General features: G+C 36.9%; 5 protein-coding genes across 5 annotated transcripts; 2 read left to right on the top strand and 3 right to left on the bottom strand.

Annotated features, from left to right (window-relative positions):
- Positions 1–42: 42 nt before the first annotated feature.
- LOC107193170 (transcription initiation factor IIB) lies at positions 43–1,951 on the bottom strand. Its single transcript, XM_015582573.1, has 5 exons — positions 1,927–1,951; positions 1,344–1,454; positions 1,087–1,273; positions 549–1,019; positions 43–469 (listed from the first exon to the last, which is right to left on the bottom strand). The coding sequence occupies exons 1-5, from the start codon at positions 1,941–1,943 to the stop codon at positions 308–310; spliced, it is 948 nt and encodes a 315-aa protein (XP_015438059.1). The 5' UTR covers positions 1,944–1,951; the 3' UTR covers positions 43–307.
- A 1,058-nt stretch (positions 1,952–3,009) lies between these two features.
- Positions 3,010–4,006, top strand: LOC107193291 (sorting nexin-16). The gene is made up of 4 exons (XM_015582696.1): positions 3,010–3,287; positions 3,368–3,676; positions 3,760–3,887; positions 3,967–4,006. The coding sequence occupies exons 1-4, from the start codon at positions 3,018–3,020 to the stop codon at positions 4,004–4,006; spliced, it is 747 nt and encodes a 248-aa protein (XP_015438182.1). The 5' UTR covers positions 3,010–3,017.
- Positions 4,007–4,998: 992 nt separating this feature from the next.
- On the bottom strand, positions 4,999–10,215 carry LOC107193221 (b(0,+)-type amino acid transporter 1-like). The gene is made up of 3 exons (XM_015582628.1): positions 10,051–10,215; positions 5,262–6,560; positions 4,999–5,176 (listed from the first exon to the last, which is right to left on the bottom strand). The coding sequence occupies exons 1-3, from the start codon at positions 10,145–10,147 to the stop codon at positions 5,115–5,117; spliced, it is 1,458 nt and encodes a 485-aa protein (XP_015438114.1). The 5' UTR covers positions 10,148–10,215; the 3' UTR covers positions 4,999–5,114.
- Positions 10,216–12,113: 1,898 nt separating this feature from the next.
- On the top strand, positions 12,114–13,919 carry LOC107193235 (ZZ-type zinc finger-containing protein 3). Its single transcript, XM_015582640.1, has 5 exons — positions 12,114–12,834; positions 12,946–13,102; positions 13,165–13,406; positions 13,477–13,602; positions 13,668–13,919. Exons 1-5 carry the CDS (start codon positions 12,442–12,444, stop codon positions 13,917–13,919), a joined length of 1,170 nt encoding a protein of 389 aa, XP_015438126.1. The 5' UTR covers positions 12,114–12,441.
- Positions 13,920–14,015: 96 nt separating this feature from the next.
- On the bottom strand, positions 14,016–15,691 carry LOC107191985 (queuine tRNA-ribosyltransferase subunit QTRTD1 homolog). Its single transcript, XM_015581145.1, has 7 exons — positions 15,481–15,691; positions 15,270–15,419; positions 14,726–15,190; positions 14,581–14,667; positions 14,465–14,487; positions 14,264–14,389; positions 14,016–14,184 (listed from the first exon to the last, which is right to left on the bottom strand). Exons 1-7 carry the CDS (start codon positions 15,592–15,594, stop codon positions 14,016–14,018), a joined length of 1,134 nt encoding a protein of 377 aa, XP_015436631.1. The 5' UTR covers positions 15,595–15,691.
- Between the last annotated feature and the right edge of the window lie 531 nt (positions 15,692–16,222).

The following is a 16,222-nucleotide window of genomic DNA, read 5'->3' as shown; positions in this document are numbered from 1 at the left end:
CTCACGGACAGCACTCCAGATAGAGTTGGAACATTTCCCCCTCCTTCCACTCTTGGATTCTTGGTGGGGGAAGCGTTTTACTTTTCGTTACGTGCTCGAGCAAAATTACGCTACCGTGGCTAAAGAAGTTTCACTTCAAAAATATACTTAATGCGTAATAAATTAGATAATACCAATGTTTCATAAATCATTTAGGAATGTATACTGAAAAAAAAGGTTGGATTATTTATGGATGATTACTGTAGACATATAACTATTGCTTCAACGTGATAAAATATACATCAAAACATAAGGTCTCGTGTTCACTTTACATCTGCGGCAGTTGATCAATAGGTGTCGCAAATCTGAAATCTTCTGGGAATAGTTTTCCTGCATGAGGATACATGAGTTTATAAGACTGTCTGATTGTAACATCTGCTACACCAGCAATGTCACCAATTTCTTTCTGAGATCTTTTGTCTTCTGAAGCCTGGATAACAATGGTACAAAATATGTAAGAGTTATAGAAATTAAAGACACAAAGCAGCTTCATTATTTATATTCAATACCTGTGATGCCATGTATATTGCAGCAGCTGCTACCGAAATTGGTGATCTTCCAGGTACAATATCAATTTCTACTGCTTTCCTTGCAATATGTGTAGCAGCTCTTTGCACCATATTAGGAAGGCCAAGATTAGAGCAAAACCTGGACATAAAGTCTCCTGTAGTGATAAGATCCACACTGGTTTCAAGTGCTTTCAGGATCAGTTTGAAACATCTTCCAATTTCTTTTTTACTAATCTTACTGACTGCACAGATTTCTTTAAAAGTACGTGGTACACCCTCTTGTCTACAGGCAATGTACAAACATGCTGAAGCAATTGCATCATTGGCACGCCCTTTCAAGTTTTTACCATCATGCACTTGTTTAAATAAGTTATTAGCTCTGTCAACAATAGTTTTAGGCAAATTAATACGATCTGCCATTCCATTAATCTCACGAAAAGCATTGATCAATGCTCTATCAGAACTGCTCATCTGAAAGGAATATAATTTACTTAGTAGCAGAAGTTGTTATATGTAACATGAGATATCTTATACTCACAGTGCGTCTATTTTGATATTTGGAAGCACCAAAAGCATCAAATGATGCTGCACCTGTGCCTGGGCCAATCATGGTGGATAAATCTGAACCATTAAGAAGTGGGTTTTCTGGCCCACCAACACGTGATGGATCAACACCTGCTTTCTCATTGCTAAATGTTCTCCATTCAGAACCAACATCTATGACTCTATTAGAAGAAAATTGAAAGATAATAATTATTAACATCAGTGTATGTAAATTTTTCATTTTGTATTTACCTATCTCCCACAACAAGTCCGCATTCTGAACAAATTTGATCACCTGCTCGATAATCTTCAATAAGTGGTGCATCTGGATGTGCATAACAACAAACTTTGTTTGTTTCGTGTCTGTAAGGAAGAACTAAGGACATGTATACCACTATATACCATTAATGTGCATATGCATATAAATATAAATAAATGTATCTCCATTATAATAACTGAAATACCATAATTTCTCGACTGTTTACACTGATATTTATTTCTAAAAAATAAATGAGTGTAACCTTGATTTGGTAGGTTTTTATAAAGAACAGATAAGACTACGAAAAATGTTTCCTCCGTTAAAGAAAAAAGGCATAAGGTAAAAAGAGATCTAAGTATCACAAACTGATACACTCTCTTTCCTAGAATAATTAATTGGGAGCAATCAAAAACAAACAAACACTGTCAGATTTCATAACCAAAATCCATGACATTATTCTATTTTTAAACGAATTCGACCTAATATTGAATAACAGCACTTCATAGAAGAAACCACTGGCACAAATGACATTACCGTTCGTAGAAATATATTAGGCGAAACTTTTGCGAAATTTACCTTGACGAACTTGCCATATTTTGGATTCGTGTTTCTCCACACTGGCGCGTATGTCAATGCAGCAGCATTTAACACGCCTCTGTGTAGGCATTGGCAGGCATACATGTGCACTGAACTATATGACAGAACATTGAGGTTTATCCTAACTGGACTGTGAACTGTAGGATCGCTGCCGGTCCGAGAAAGAGGGAAAATATGTGGTGACTGTATCTCAGTCTTACAAAATGCACAGATCACAGCGTGGAGTCTATACACTCTACACATATCCCCTTTATACGCAAATGTACTACCAGCTAAAAGAATGGTACAGATAGAGCGGATAATAGGAAGAAGGACACGTCCACCACATATTTTCCATTTCCCTCGGACCGCTGTCGCCTCAACTCCTTCGCACAGGAGTTCAATCTCCAATTAGGATAGAGATCAATGAATAGAAATTGGACGTAAAGCTGAGTTCGGAAATGTTGCTTTGAAAATGCAGCAGTGCATCCACGTTTTCACCCATAGTTGATAATCTAAGTCATTGCGATTCCACGGAAACGGTTTACATATTTTCAAGCTCTCAATATGTCATATGTCAACTTTGTACCACTTTGTATATTTTCCTTAATACGGTAACTGTGAAGTTAAAATATACGTGATGTTTGTAGTAAAATAAACCTTCTACGAAGAATGATCTAACATTCTGATTCATGTGTAAAACCAAGAAGAGCCGTTAAAGTGATGCACAATATTTAATTATTAGTATCCAGGTTAGTGTTTTGTTTCACTTAACAAGTAGTATAATAATTGATGTTGATTGTTGAATTTCTTCTCTAACGCGACGATCTGTTGAATCACTGAATCTTTATGAAATGATAGGTGAAATCACTTCTCGTGTTTTTTCGTTTATTATCTTTTATTTCGTTTATGAAATTATTCGTGTCTTTACAGTGTGGTCTTTGAATATTTCATTTTCTATTAAAACGTATGATCAGATTCGTCTAGAGTATTTTAATATATTGGTAGTATAGTATTTTTTGCTTTTGTAATAATTTAATTTTCATTTTTTTTTAAGTATGCATGATTTCATTTAGTTTATTGGTGGTAAAATGTCCACGTCAGAGTCTGGTGTGGGATGTATTAGTGAAGTAACACTTGCAATTAGTAAAGCAAGGGGTTCTCAATCAGGCACAGTAAGAGTACTTGACAGTCCTGACTCTGATGGATCTGGCCATTCAAATTCATTCATTGTACAGCGTTTCAATTATCCTGATGATGATAATGCAAATTCAGATATTTTAAATCCACCATTGACCACTGATGACTTAAGAATACCAATTGTTGGATATGAAGTTATGGAAGAGAGAGCTAGATTTACGGTTAGTAAAATTTTTGATTTATTATGATATAGTTACATATCAATACTTTGTATATATCTCATTATACTTATGTCTATTAGGTTTATAAATTACGCGTGGAATTGAAAAATGGAGACTGTTGGTTTGTGTTTAGAAGATATACAGATTTTGTTCGCTTGTTATCACAGTTAAGAAGACAAAAAGTACCAGTTTCATATTTAATTTTACCAAGAAAAAAGTGGCTTGGGGATAATTTTGCTCCAAGTTTCTTGGAAGAAAGAATACGTGGCCTTCAAGCATTTGTTAATGGAATTTTAAGCAGTCCCCTTCTTATAGGCACTGCATGTGTTAGAGAATTTTTCTGTTTAGATGAACCACCTGCCTTATCTGATACTGCAGAGGAGTCTAGAGTAATTGTCTTATGTGAAACTTTTTCATGATATTAAAAGAATGTTAATATGCCGACAGAGTTGTATGATACATCTCTTTGCAGGCAATTTTTGAAGCACTAGAGGATACCATTTATCATTTGCGGCAACAATTGAGAGAAAGAGATGCTGCACTGACAGCTGAAACAGCTAAATGTAATGAACTTAGAAAAAATCTCCATCAGATATTAAGGTAATTAATACAAGAAAATACAATAAAAGATCCAATAGTTTTTCAGCTAAATACTTAAAGTATTTGAATAATGTTTTAGTGAAAGACAGACCTGCTTAAAATGTGGTGCATCTCAGTAACAGTTCATATCAGTAAAATATAGACTGGTATAAAAAATTAACTTCAGTATCACTATTATAAGCTTTGGTTCTATTTTACGAGGAGATGTTACATATTATCTGTGTATTTTATACTTTCAAATCTATGACACAATTGAATTCATTCTCGATTGTAATCATTCATACAAAACAAATTGTTACTTATATTAAGAAATATACATAACGTTCCTTAGAGTAATAAGTACATTGAGCTTTCCAAGCATTGAATGGAACTTTCAATTTCGTTACATAAAAGCCTTGTACAGGTGCCTTATGATAATAATACATGAATCTCTATTTTTGTTGTGTATTGAGTAGATAAAATGCTTTTAAATTGATAAGAGAAATGACGGTGAATAAAATTAGCTTAAATTAATAAGATTCTGAACACATGTTAAAGTGTGTTAATCTTTGGTACTTTTATAAAATGCCCTGTATTTTGTAGTCTTTTTATATCATATCAGCATAGTTCTCAGGTTGATTACATTTTCATAATTATAATTGACATTTATAATATTTATTATTATCATAATACTGTAATAACAGTATCACTAGAGAAGAATTGATATTACAATATTGTGACGTTTAAAGTATATTTATGTACAGATATAATAAATATTTCATATTTCTGTAAATTATACTTTATATTTTTACATGTTGATCTTTGTAATATAGTTAAATATTTATTATATCTCAATTGTTATTTCTATTAAGCATTTACAATACTGCACACGAAAAAAATATTGTTCTACTTCCAAATGAATTCGATAACTAAGACTAAGATATTAACTACCAATTTTTTTTCTATTAAAATATATAAAATTTAATAAAAACGTTACGCAATACTATATGATACAGTGTATCTATTAATTCCAGTGTGCTTACGATATTAAGACTGAAATTCTGATACGATCTCAACAATGGTAATGATAACAAAAACGACCTCATTTCTTTATATCGTTAATAGACCCAGAGCTAATCCACACGCTAGAACTTCCATACAAGTCAGACGCTTTATTAGAATATTATGTATATGAATCGCGTTTCGATATGTACATACATTAAATGTTATCTGCAAAGTTACATTGTGTCAGTCTTCTTTATCTGGAGCAACAACCAGGCATAAGGCTTGGATCAGGTACGTGAGTTTCACTGAAACGAGAAAACAAACAAAATTTTTGCAACCGACACGTCATGCGGAAAGAAAAATATTTCTATGCTGAATTATTGTACTCACCTGCCAAAGTACTTCTGACCTTCTTGTATACGTACGTATGATAGACAGCGAGGCCGAATACAATAAATATTAACGCAAAGAGGTATTTAGGCGACGGTTCGTGTACAATCGGTGTTATAGCAAGGAAAACAGAGACACACAATACCAGCCAAGGTATCACAATTGGAACTTTGTACGGCCTGGGTGCATCTGGCTTCGTCTTTCTCATAACTATTAAGGACACCATGGCAAGTCCGTAAAATACCCACGTCAAGAAGCTTGCGAATTCGATCAGCGCGATTATGTTTCCCAGCAGCATGCAGACCAACGCGAGCATTCCCTGGAACGCCACAGCCGCGGCCGGAGTCATTTTCTCCAAGTGAACGAAGCTGAACACTCTGGGTACATGGCCCTCTCTGCCGGCCACGTAGCAGAGCCTAGACACTCCGAATTGGATGCTAAGGCTGCAACCGAATGTGGACAAGGCGACACCAAGAGGAATCGCGAAGCTCAACCAAGAGGGCAACACCCTATCAGCCCAGAGTACCGCCACAGCTGGAGCGCTGACCATTTCCGGCATCGTTAACGCGGCCATGTACATTAAGTTCATCGAGACGTAGAGTACAGTAATCAAAGGTACTGCGATTAGAATACTCCTGAGAATATTCACTTCTGGCTTCTGAATCTCCTCCGTGACAATCGCAGCCGATGTCCATCCATCGTAGGCCCACAGTCCACTGTAGAAGGCCAAGGCTACGTCACCGGCGGAATTCGTGCTACCACGGAATGGATTGTCCAGCAGTTCTGTGTGGCCATTGCAGAGCCAACAGATCCCACCCCCAATCACTACTATACAGGCCACCACTTTCCAAACCGTGAATATATTCTGGACTTTCACGTACAGCTTCACACTGGTCAGATTGATATACGTGATCAGTCCAAGTGCTAGCATCGCTATGAGTTTCTTTAATCGAAGCATGGACTCCTCCGGCAGGTCCGTCAGGAGATGGGAGAACGGTTGCACGCTGTACTCGGCGAACGTCAACATGACCACCGCCACTTCAGCTGGTCGCAGCAGGACCACGTAGACCCAGGAACAGATGAAAGCTGGTATTTCGCCAGCATACTCGTGCAGGGGCGAGAACGCCTCGATGAAGTAGGCATACTCGGCGCCAGATCGTGGAACCACCGTGCTCAGTTCAGCAAACGCAAGAGCTCCGAGCAGAGACAGTAGACCACAGACAGTCCAGATGATCAGACAGAAACCCACTGATCCTGATCTTTCGAGGGCACTGGTGGGGGACACGAAGATTCCGGAACCTTGAAAAAAAAAAAAACAGATTCTTGATACGAACTATAGTAGATGACCAAAATGATACTATAGTGGAATAAAGATCACAAAGAGGACATATGTACACTAGGGAAAAGGCCCCTTACAGTTTGATAAATTTATTTTAAATACTAAAATAAATGTTAAACCGTCTAACGGAAACCGAGTTTGCTCGCGGGGGTACAAGGGGGCCCAAAAAATAGTAGGTTTGCCACATGAATAAGTGCAAGATTTACCTCTTCAAGAAAGACTATGTAATTTATCCTATCTAGTCTGCCAAACAAATGCTGAAGATACACTGGAGTAATATTAATTAATCTTTACTAAAAATTGACGTTGTTTAATTACAGAATAGAAGAACTCACGAGTTTTTCGGATGTGTAGAAACTTTCTGATGTAAACAGGTCAGTTACTTTATGGATATTTGCATCATACTTTTATCGTTATCGAAACGTGGGATATTTAATCTAGATATTAGGAATGTAGTGCGATACAAACGGTATGAAATCAATTAGCACTCAGGGTCGTTTAACCGATTGTGAGTTATGATAAACGTGATCCTTATTCATACATTATGCTGATCTTTCTATTTGAGGAATAAAGCGTGTGTCATCGTTGGATTAGAAGAGTAACCAGAGAGTGAATGATGGAGTAAAATAATCTTGTGCTACTGTGGTGCTTAGTGTGCTTTTGTTCACTCTACACAATATGTACTTCTTACATTTTTGAACCTGAAATGGGTGTATATTATTAGAATATATCTTATCTAAGGCTTTTTTTTATCACGATTCGATTTCCCCAAGTGACTATCAGTGACCGCATCGAAATAGTTTTAATTGATTAATAATCGACAGTCACTTCGATAAAGCATTAAGTTGTTTCAACAGACCGATTCTCCTAAGAAATGCTGTCGAATCAACGAAAATGATAAAACAAAAACAACACAATTTTCGAATTGGGAAATTCTGTCGTGTCGGACTTATTCAGCAATGTATTCAGGCCAATATGCATTGCCCAATACGAAATTTACCGATGTCAAAAATATTTTCAGTAAATCATCCATCATTTCAGTTTCTCAGACAGAAACAATATAATTTGCCATTGGAGTAAACTGTTTGTTGTTCCGTCGATTGGTTTTGCAAATATTTATAAAAAATATTGCATCATTTTAGAAAGATCTTAAAATAAAAATCATCGAATCATTTCTGCAATATGTGGAAGTTCGAAGAATGTTCTTTAAAGATTTTTAAAATATACAGAAATGAATGGCCCGAAATTATCGAAGAACCAGACATTTCAACGGTGACTACCAAAACCGTGGTATGTGTCATTACGAAGTTCGAAGATAAAAATTAAAGGATGATAGGTTTGTCAGTCTGAAGAAGTTGATTAATATCGGCGAGTTACACTTGAGGAGGATACTCGACCGCATGGGTCAGTGATTAACCTTGATTGGCCCTCTTGATTCCTAATCGTGTCAAACTATAACGTACAATACGTATATAGTACGTATAATTACTGAAATGTTACGTCAGGTTCTTCGTGCATCTTCTATCCAAAGATGAAAAAAAAAAAAAAACAAGTTATTGGAAAAGGTATTCAGTATACGTTTTCATTTTGCTCCAAATTCCAATAGTCTCGATCGAACCAGCTCGTTCGGATTACACCGGGGTAATCCAGATATTGTTTGAGAAGCTTCATCTGATTGTATCGTAATGTCCTAGATAAAGTATCAGGGTCTGTTCAACCGTGGACTCGGAAAATATTAAGTCCCTGAGTTCGACGCTCGTGTTACAATACAAAGTAGATGATCTACGGGTAATTCAATACCCACCGCGTCGACAACTTCAAAAATGTAAGAAATCAGCAAACACAATTCAACATCGCTTGGTTTTAGCATGCAAAAGCTATTTATAATGGGACACAAGGAATTGTCTTATTAGCTCGTCTTACATTAACATACCATACTTGGATTAACAACAATGTTATCTAATAATACTCATCGTCTTATTCGGGGAGTCGCGAAAATACCAGATACCATTCTCGGTCGAGGTTAATTGCTTCGAGCAGTACAATAAACGCAATATGTACACGTGTACATCATAATAAGACAGATAACACGAATTATTTCCGGCTGAATTGGATCGTCGACGAAAACAAACAGACCAAGATCCACTGTATTATCCGAATTCGTAGAAGACCCGTAAAGTTACACAGCCCCGAAAATCAATCCGCGATCAAACGGAAGAGCACCACCGAGAGAACTCGCCGACACACGCTCTTTGAATCCCTATTGAAGATGATCATCTTTGTTCGTTATTATACCGCTCTTAAACGCAATCGTGTCCCTTTTATTCGACACCAACAAATATCACGGTATTCCCGATGGCTAATTACTACATTGAATCATTTAAACTGGCCGTCTACCGCAAGATAAACACCGCTCGTAACGAGCCGTTATCTACATCCAATATGTAACTGGTCGGGGCAGCGGTATGTACACAAAGAGAGATGTACATATTTCGTCATGTTCGATCGATCGTATCGCCAGTGTGTATTGACAGAACGAAAGGAGAATGAAATATTCCCCGGGAATACCGGCCACCGAGAAGATCCGTGACGCGTTTCGACGTCGAAAGGTTAATTGAATTTAGACAGTCTGGTCCTGTTACCGCGGGCTGAACTTATGTCGATTCATCGATCTTCTGTTGCAGAACACGACGACGACGACAACGCACTGCCGGCACGTGTGTGTCTGAAAATTAAATAATTGTTTTCCCGCGCGTAATTTTCGCGTCGCGTTCGGCCACGTGACTCCGCGCCTCGAATAATCGGCTAATATGCGATACACACTGGTCACTTAGCATTTCTTGCGTCACTGACTGGTTAAATAATATCCCCCAGACTAGACAGACCTATCGTCCTCGGAATTCTACACGAAATTTTCACATACGCGATCCCGTTTGCCGCTCGAACGCTTCGCACCGGAGGAACCGAAGCTTCGTTACGTAAGCGTTCGGTGTCGAGAAAACCTAAGAACTGTATTCTGTCACCTTCGGTTGATGCGTTAAACGCGTTGGTAATCATTCCAATAGAGACCAGTAATTGATTACGTAAATTCATGAAAATGGTACGAAACGAAGGGGGTGGGAGCATTCGGGCGGATGAGGAGCAGGCAATATGATCTTTGTTAAGTGATGATCGTAATTCTAGTCGATTGATAGTTAACTAATAGAAACAGCGTGTAAAAGTTTTGATTGATTTTACAATCGAATATTTTTAAATTTAATTTTTATCCATATGTTCGTTTCTACGCATTATCTGTAATCAGAAATTAGTCCGTTTCAGGTGTCGTGTCCCAACGGAAGGTAACACTCGTTTTCCGTCGCGGTACTCACAAAACACGATTACGATAAAAAGTTCAAAGTATCAATCGTGAAATTTAAACGGAACCTGCTTGTCCGTGAAATATTTTCATACCGATCATGACAGCCAGTATGATGCTGACGGCGCTGAACAGTCCAAGCTCCCGCTTCAGCGCGATCTTCTCGCCTCCTTGTTCCTCGTCTTGGCCCATTTTTCGTCCGACGTTGTCCCGGGATCTCTCGTCGTCGGAATCGGTTAACACCCGACGATTATCCGATTTTTCACCGAAATGGCAAACGATCCGTGAACTCAAAGGTCCATCGTCGGACCAGCTGGCCGATTTTTTCTAGGCCGCCTTCGATCGGCTGGCGGGTCTACGGCTGACACACGACGAATCGGCTGGCTTCCTCGTGCCAGATCGAAGACAGCGGTGTGACCTTATCGTAAGATGTCCAGAACGAGACTGAAGTGTTAACGGGTCAGCTAGTCGCTTATTTTTACGGGCTGAACGATGGTTCCTTCTGATAAGGGTACTCCGCGCACCGTGGCATCGTCGTTCGTTGTTGCCGATAAATCTGACGATCGGCAGCCGAAGCGTCGCTGACGAATTCACGGAGGGGAAAGCACGTGAATCTGGGTAATCGTTTGAAAAGATAACTAACGATAATTATGGTGGCTAACTGAGTAGACTCACCACGATCTGTGTACCCTCTTCCGAACGATGAATAACCACCGCGTGAATAATATGGGGCGTCAAATGGACTGTTTGCTTGGGACTTACTGGGACCCTTTCTAGCAAATATTCTTAGGAACGGTATACGAGCCTCTTAGAAATCGAATCATTTAGCTCTGTGCGGAGAAAAAGTGAGTAAGAATCGTCGATTTTTGTACGGAAATTTACAAAATTTTATCATTTTCGTGAATGTTATTGCACTGTGTTACAACACATTTGAGAAGTGTGATTGATTCATCGTTGAATTTCATTCGAACGAAATTTCTTCGGTAATAATTAAACTATTAAGTGTAAAACGAGGGGCCCGTAAACATGGAGGGAGATGACGGAATCACGAACCGGTCATCTGCCGAATATTTCAGAGTGTAGTTAGGAGATTTTTGTCAGGAAAAGGTACGCTCGATACGATAGTAGATTGGATCAGAGCCGAATCTACGTGAAACGATGGTAATTGGACGGGAAACAATATCTTTTGTACAATGTCTTTTTCATTTTTTATTCCCATCCTGCCTCTTCGCCGTTCATTTAACTCGAGGAACCATTCTTCGCAGTAGCGACATGCGTCATTCTGGTTTATCGAACTCACATTTGCGTGGTGGATTGACGATAGGGCAAGGTTTAAAGACAAGTATTACGTTATCGTATGCTATTTCGTCGTGAATGCATTGTTTACTAAGTACGTGTACATAAATATATCATCGAATGGAAAGGAAAAGTTTAAATCTCGAATGTTCATGGCTTTACGTTCATTGGATTCGATTACCTCGATTAATTTTATTGCTGTTAAATCCAAAAGTTACGTAAAATTATTCTTTTAAACGATTCGTTCTATCGTCAATCCTTGGGTTCATGCTGCAGCTAAATTTATATACTTTTTACGATAATGTGCCAGAATTGAAAACAAACTGAAAAAACATTGCAGTCTATAAAAAGTTGTACTAAATTTACTTACATTTCTTTTCTTTGACTATAAAAACTTTCTGATCAAAGTCCGAGGTAGTTTGGATAGGTTTAAAAGGTCCTCCATTTTTTTATATTAACTGTTCCAAATACGTTTCTTAAACTTATTTTTATTAATTACAATATACATTGGAAGTATCGATGAATGGAATCTTGAATCAGGTCTCAAAACACTGGGTTTTGCATTTTTTTTAATACACTAATACAAATTAAATGTAAGACAGTGCACGCTTCCAGTTCTGAATAAGTGTAGATATTGTTATGACCTGTATATACAATGAAACCTATATATACAAGTAAAATGTATCGAAATATTATTTGCGCGGATTAAGTTAAGTTAGTGAACAACAAGGATCACTGATATTGACATTGTTCGATCGAGACTGAAATTTATTTTCATGTATATCTGGCTTACGCGTATCTGTACCGATAGTAAAGTAACAATCAAGTGCGTTGAAATTAATTTAGGATTAGGATCGCAAATAAAAACTTCAGAATGCGCGCTGTAATATCTGCTTTATCTCAGTATGAGATAATGTTTGAATGAACGTCCAGAACACGTGTCATTCCAATTCAAGAACATGTGTGTTGAGATGGTTTCGTGAATTCGTTCCATCAATTCAGTCTGACATTCCTTTTTACAATAAGTCGTTCTTTGTCGAGTGTGAAATTCACTCACAAATGGTGAATGTATGCTGATTCTATTTGATAGCCCATTTCGCAGGTCGCTCGGTTTATTTTGACAAATAATGTAGGTTACGGCGTTACACTGGACACACGACATATAACCTGTCAAGTAACGTTGATTAACGATGGAAGAGGATGAGGAGAAGAAATGCCAGGACGAAGAACCCAGTGAGTTTTATTTCGAGTCGGACCACCTAGCCCTAAAGGGAAATAAGGATTACACTACTCTTTTGAAAACGATCGTAATTCTGGAAGCGCAACGTGTTCAAGCTATCGAAGATTTGGATAAACTTCTGTCCATTCGTTCTAAAGCACTGAAAGACCCAATATCCTTCGTGGCACAAATACAGAATGGTGAGCTTCCGGAACTACCGGGACCCCAGAAAATCGCAGAAATCCCTTATATTGACTGGTCACAATATAATATTGCTGTGCCAGATATGCGTATGAGGCCGCAAACCAGACATGGTCATGTGTTGCCACAAATATCAACAAAGACTGAACAAGATAATGGAAAGGTACACTGTCTTTTAATGTATTAAATCTTTGAATTAACTTTCACTGATAGTTCATATACCGAATGAAATATTCTTTTATATTTGAAACATTCTTTGGTTTAAAATACTTAGATCTTAGTAAGAGGACGTGCGTTTGATGAAAGCAAACCAGAAACCTTTAATCAATTATGGACTGTCGAAGAACAGAGAAGATTAGAAGAACTTTTAATCGAATACCCACCAGAAGAAGTAGAAATGAGACGATGGACTAAAATAGCTAATGCTTTAGGTACATTATTGATAAAGCTTTTCTTGTTTCAATGTGTTGATTCATTTTATTTTATTTAATAGGTAATAGAACCCCAAAACAAGTGTCTAGTAGAGTTCAGAAATACTTTATTAAACTCTTGAGAGCCGGTCTACCTATACCTGGTAGAGGTCCTAAAGTAAAATTGGATGCTAAGAAAGGAGTGGGTCACAGGCACCAACGTAATAACTACTCATTGTTCAGGAGATCTACATTCTTTCCACATCAGGACATGTCTTTCACGCTGCCTGATGAAAGTAAAGAACAACTACTTGCAGATGAATCTGTATGTATTTATGTAACTCTACACAATGACAAAAATGTAAATTGGAGTATTATATTGTTAATGTCTATAGGAGGATGATGCTGGAAACAGTATTATTGAAGATAATCCTGAATTAAGACATATAGAATTATTGAGACAAGTGAAAGCCGAAAAAGAAGAAAGTTCTTTTCCTGCATATAAACATGTTGGATATAAGGTACATAAATTGTTTTTTTTTTTTAATTAGAATAACTTATTTTATCCATAATTATTTTTTTATAGTGTTCTCTGTGTGAAGAAGAACCTTTAACAGGTACAAGATGGCATTGTGTAGAATGTCAGGATGGAATGGATTTATGTGGTGATTGTGCAGTAGCGCAACTAGAAGTTGAAAATCCATTACACGATCCATTGCATAGATTAATTCCTATAAAACCGCCACAGTATAGCAGAAGTTACGACTTAGATTACTGCCCACAAAATTTTAGTAACTCATCTTATAATTATTTGGATCCGAATTTTTTACCCGAATAATTATTACTTTGGCAAATTTCTAATTCTACAATTGTTCTTCTAAGTACAATGGGAAATAAATGAATAATAAATTAATAATACTTTTATAAAAATGAATTATGTATTTGAAGATTTTAGTTCTTCCGCAACAACAACTTTACACGATTCCAATATGCCAAAGTTTTCAAATTTTAAATTAATTTTTTGCTTCAACTCGTCAAAAGTGCCACTTTTTATATTCTCTCGAATAGCTTTAAAGAATTCTAGATAGTGATGAATATTGTGTCTGGAAATAGAAATCCATATAAATATTTACACAGGTGAAAGAACAAGTTGAAATACAAATTACATAAAAGAAAACATACATCATTAACAACACGTCAAGTAGCATTTCCCTGGTATTTCGTAAATGGTATAAATATGCTCTAGTGTGATTTTTACACGTAAGACATTCACAATGAGAACATATTGGAGAAAAGTCTTCTTCATATCTACCATAAAACGATAATTAGTATACATATGTAATATGTAGTTACAAGTTTGACATTCAGCTAATTGCACGTTACCTTATGTCTCTAAACGATATCACCTCCAATACGTCACCACATGTATTATGATCACATAAAAATGTTAATGCTTCTGCATTCTTTACAGCTACATAAGGATACGATGTATCAAATACATCTATACCTAGTTCAATAAGATCTAACACTGTAGGTGGATTCCAGCATCCCATTGATACTTTCAATTTTTCAGAAGGTAACAAACTCTGAAATAGCTACTTATTTTAGTAAGCATTTGTATAGAACAATGAATTCTTAACTTACCACAGCCTGTTCTACTATTTGCTTAATTTGTTCTGATGTAATACTGTGTACAAGTGGTCCATTATTATGCAATCCGTCTATCACATATCCTAATACAGGTTTATCTTTTAAATAATCTATTGATGCTAATCTAGCATCGACATTATAGCCTCCTTCAATAGCACCTAATATTCCTGTTGATTTTAAACTTTCTGAAGCAGTATGCCTGGATAAACATTGCTCAAACAGTGTTTTACTACGATTAACTGCATTTTCAGATCTTTTTTTGCTACTATCAATGTTAGTGTCCCCATCACATAAGGCAACATAGCAGTCAGGTTTAAATGTTTCAACAAGATCCATATACTTGTTAGCTGACATTTGGATTCTGCCAGATCTAGGCCAGACAGGAATGGTATCAAGCATTTGATGCCCTGAAGGTGTAAGATCAGCTGGATCATGAATTGTTAACATATTTATGTGTTCCTAAAATAAAAGTACTTGTCAGTTAACTTGTAACGTATAAGAGTAATATTATAGAGACTGCAAAAGAACTATAACACACCTGCATACTAACAAAATTTGAAAAACTAATATTAGCTTCTTTCATTGCTTCAGTCATTATAAGAGTAGAAGGTAATGAAACAGACAGAAGTTGCGGATCTGTGGTGACCATTTTAAAAACATCTTTGGTTAAATGTGGTACACTTCCTCCCTAAAATGAATGAACTTCCAATTGAATTTTATTTTGCTTTTTTTAGACTTAAAACTATTACCTTCGTATAAATAAGGGCAAGAGGAGTTTCGAAACTAATTGTAGGAATCCTTTCGAAGTTGGTTAATGTACCAATACGAGCGACGGATTTTGCTGAATTAGTGAAGAATTTCATTTTGATTATCACTAACAATCAATACATACAAACAAACTGGTGCTTATTTTGATGAATATCACCAAAAGTAATCCATAGTCATTGTACCTATAACCTCATTAACAATGCTAAAAATCACATGGTGAGCATGGCATAGACATATATAGTAATAAACTGCGCGTCTTATTTATGGTAGGGATGAAGCGAGTGGCGCCTCCACAGGGGGCTCTGTGACCCCACGATCTCACCACACGGGGTCTTTGGCTTACTACGGAAACTAACTACTGCCTACGTCTTTTAAACTTAGACTGTAGTAGTATCTGCAGAAACTGCCATGGTTGCTGGGGTTACTATATAATTTGCTCACGGGACACGCACAAGCGTCAGTAGTTAGTTTCTGTAGAAACCTGTTGAACCAGACAACTATAATTCGTATATGATTGTACTGATTGTAAATAAAGCTTATATTACCTGACGTATGTTTATTGGAATATACGATATAAAAGTTTGAAATACAATACGATGCGCTACGGTACAATACGTCTATTCGATTCAATTGCTCTATTGCGACTACAACATCATGTTATCCGCGTTCGGCGCAGTGCGCTAATACGGAGGCCAACGAAATATCACTGTAACACTTAAAAAA

The sequence above is a fragment of the Dufourea novaeangliae genome, unplaced genomic scaffold, assembly GCF_001272555.1.
Source record: "Dufourea novaeangliae isolate 0120121106 unplaced genomic scaffold, ASM127255v1 scaffold7, whole genome shotgun sequence".
In the NCBI taxonomy this organism is placed as follows: Eukaryota; Metazoa; Arthropoda; class Insecta; order Hymenoptera; family Halictidae; genus Dufourea; species Dufourea novaeangliae.
This window is presented reverse-complemented; position numbering and strand designations above follow the sequence as displayed.

Excerpts from the sequence above, each read along its gene's own strand:
- LOC107193170 (XM_015582573.1), bottom strand. Across the intron at positions 1,274-1,343 it reads GGACTTGTTGTGGGAGATAG|AGTCATAGATGTTGGTTCTG; the intron begins GTAAATACAAAA and ends TTCTTCTAATAG. Across the intron at positions 470-548 it reads CAATATACATGGCATCACAG|GCTTCAGAAGACAAAAGATC; the intron begins GTATTGAATATA and ends ATTGTTATCCAG.
- LOC107193291 (XM_015582696.1), top strand. The coding sequence starts at position 3,018 with ATGTCCACGTCAGAGTCTGGTGTGGGATGTATTAGTGAAGTAACACTT. Across the intron at positions 3,288-3,367 it reads AAGAGAGAGCTAGATTTACG|GTTTATAAATTACGCGTGGA; the intron begins GTTAGTAAAATT and ends TATGTCTATTAG. Across the intron at positions 3,677-3,759 it reads ATACTGCAGAGGAGTCTAGA|GCAATTTTTGAAGCACTAGA; the intron begins GTAATTGTCTTA and ends ATCTCTTTGCAG.
- LOC107193221 (XM_015582628.1), bottom strand. The coding sequence starts at position 10,147 with ATGGGCCAAGACGAGGAACAAGGAGGCGAGAAGATCGCGCTGAAGCGG. Across the intron at positions 6,561-10,050 it reads CATACTGGCTGTCATGATCG|GTTCCGGAATCTTCGTGTCC; the intron begins GTATGAAAATAT and ends TTTTTTTTCAAG. Across the intron at positions 5,177-5,261 it reads GGTCAGAAGTACTTTGGCAG|TGAAACTCACGTACCTGATC; the intron begins GTGAGTACAATA and ends TTCTCGTTTCAG.
- LOC107193235 (XM_015582640.1), top strand. The coding sequence starts at position 12,442 with ATGGAAGAGGATGAGGAGAAGAAATGCCAGGACGAAGAACCCAGTGAG. Across the intron at positions 12,835-12,945 it reads CTGAACAAGATAATGGAAAG|ATCTTAGTAAGAGGACGTGC; the intron begins GTACACTGTCTT and ends TAAAATACTTAG. Across the intron at positions 13,407-13,476 it reads AACTACTTGCAGATGAATCT|GAGGATGATGCTGGAAACAG; the intron begins GTATGTATTTAT and ends TAATGTCTATAG.
- LOC107191985 (XM_015581145.1), bottom strand. The coding sequence starts at position 15,594 with ATGAAATTCTTCACTAATTCAGCAAAATCCGTCGCTCGTATTGGTACA. Across the intron at positions 15,420-15,480 it reads TTGCCCTTATTTATACGAAG|GGAGGAAGTGTACCACATTT; the intron begins GTAATAGTTTTA and ends CATTCATTTTAG. Across the intron at positions 14,668-14,725 it reads AAATAGTAGAACAGGCTGTG|AGTTTGTTACCTTCTGAAAA; the intron begins GTAAGTTAAGAA and ends TAGCTATTTCAG.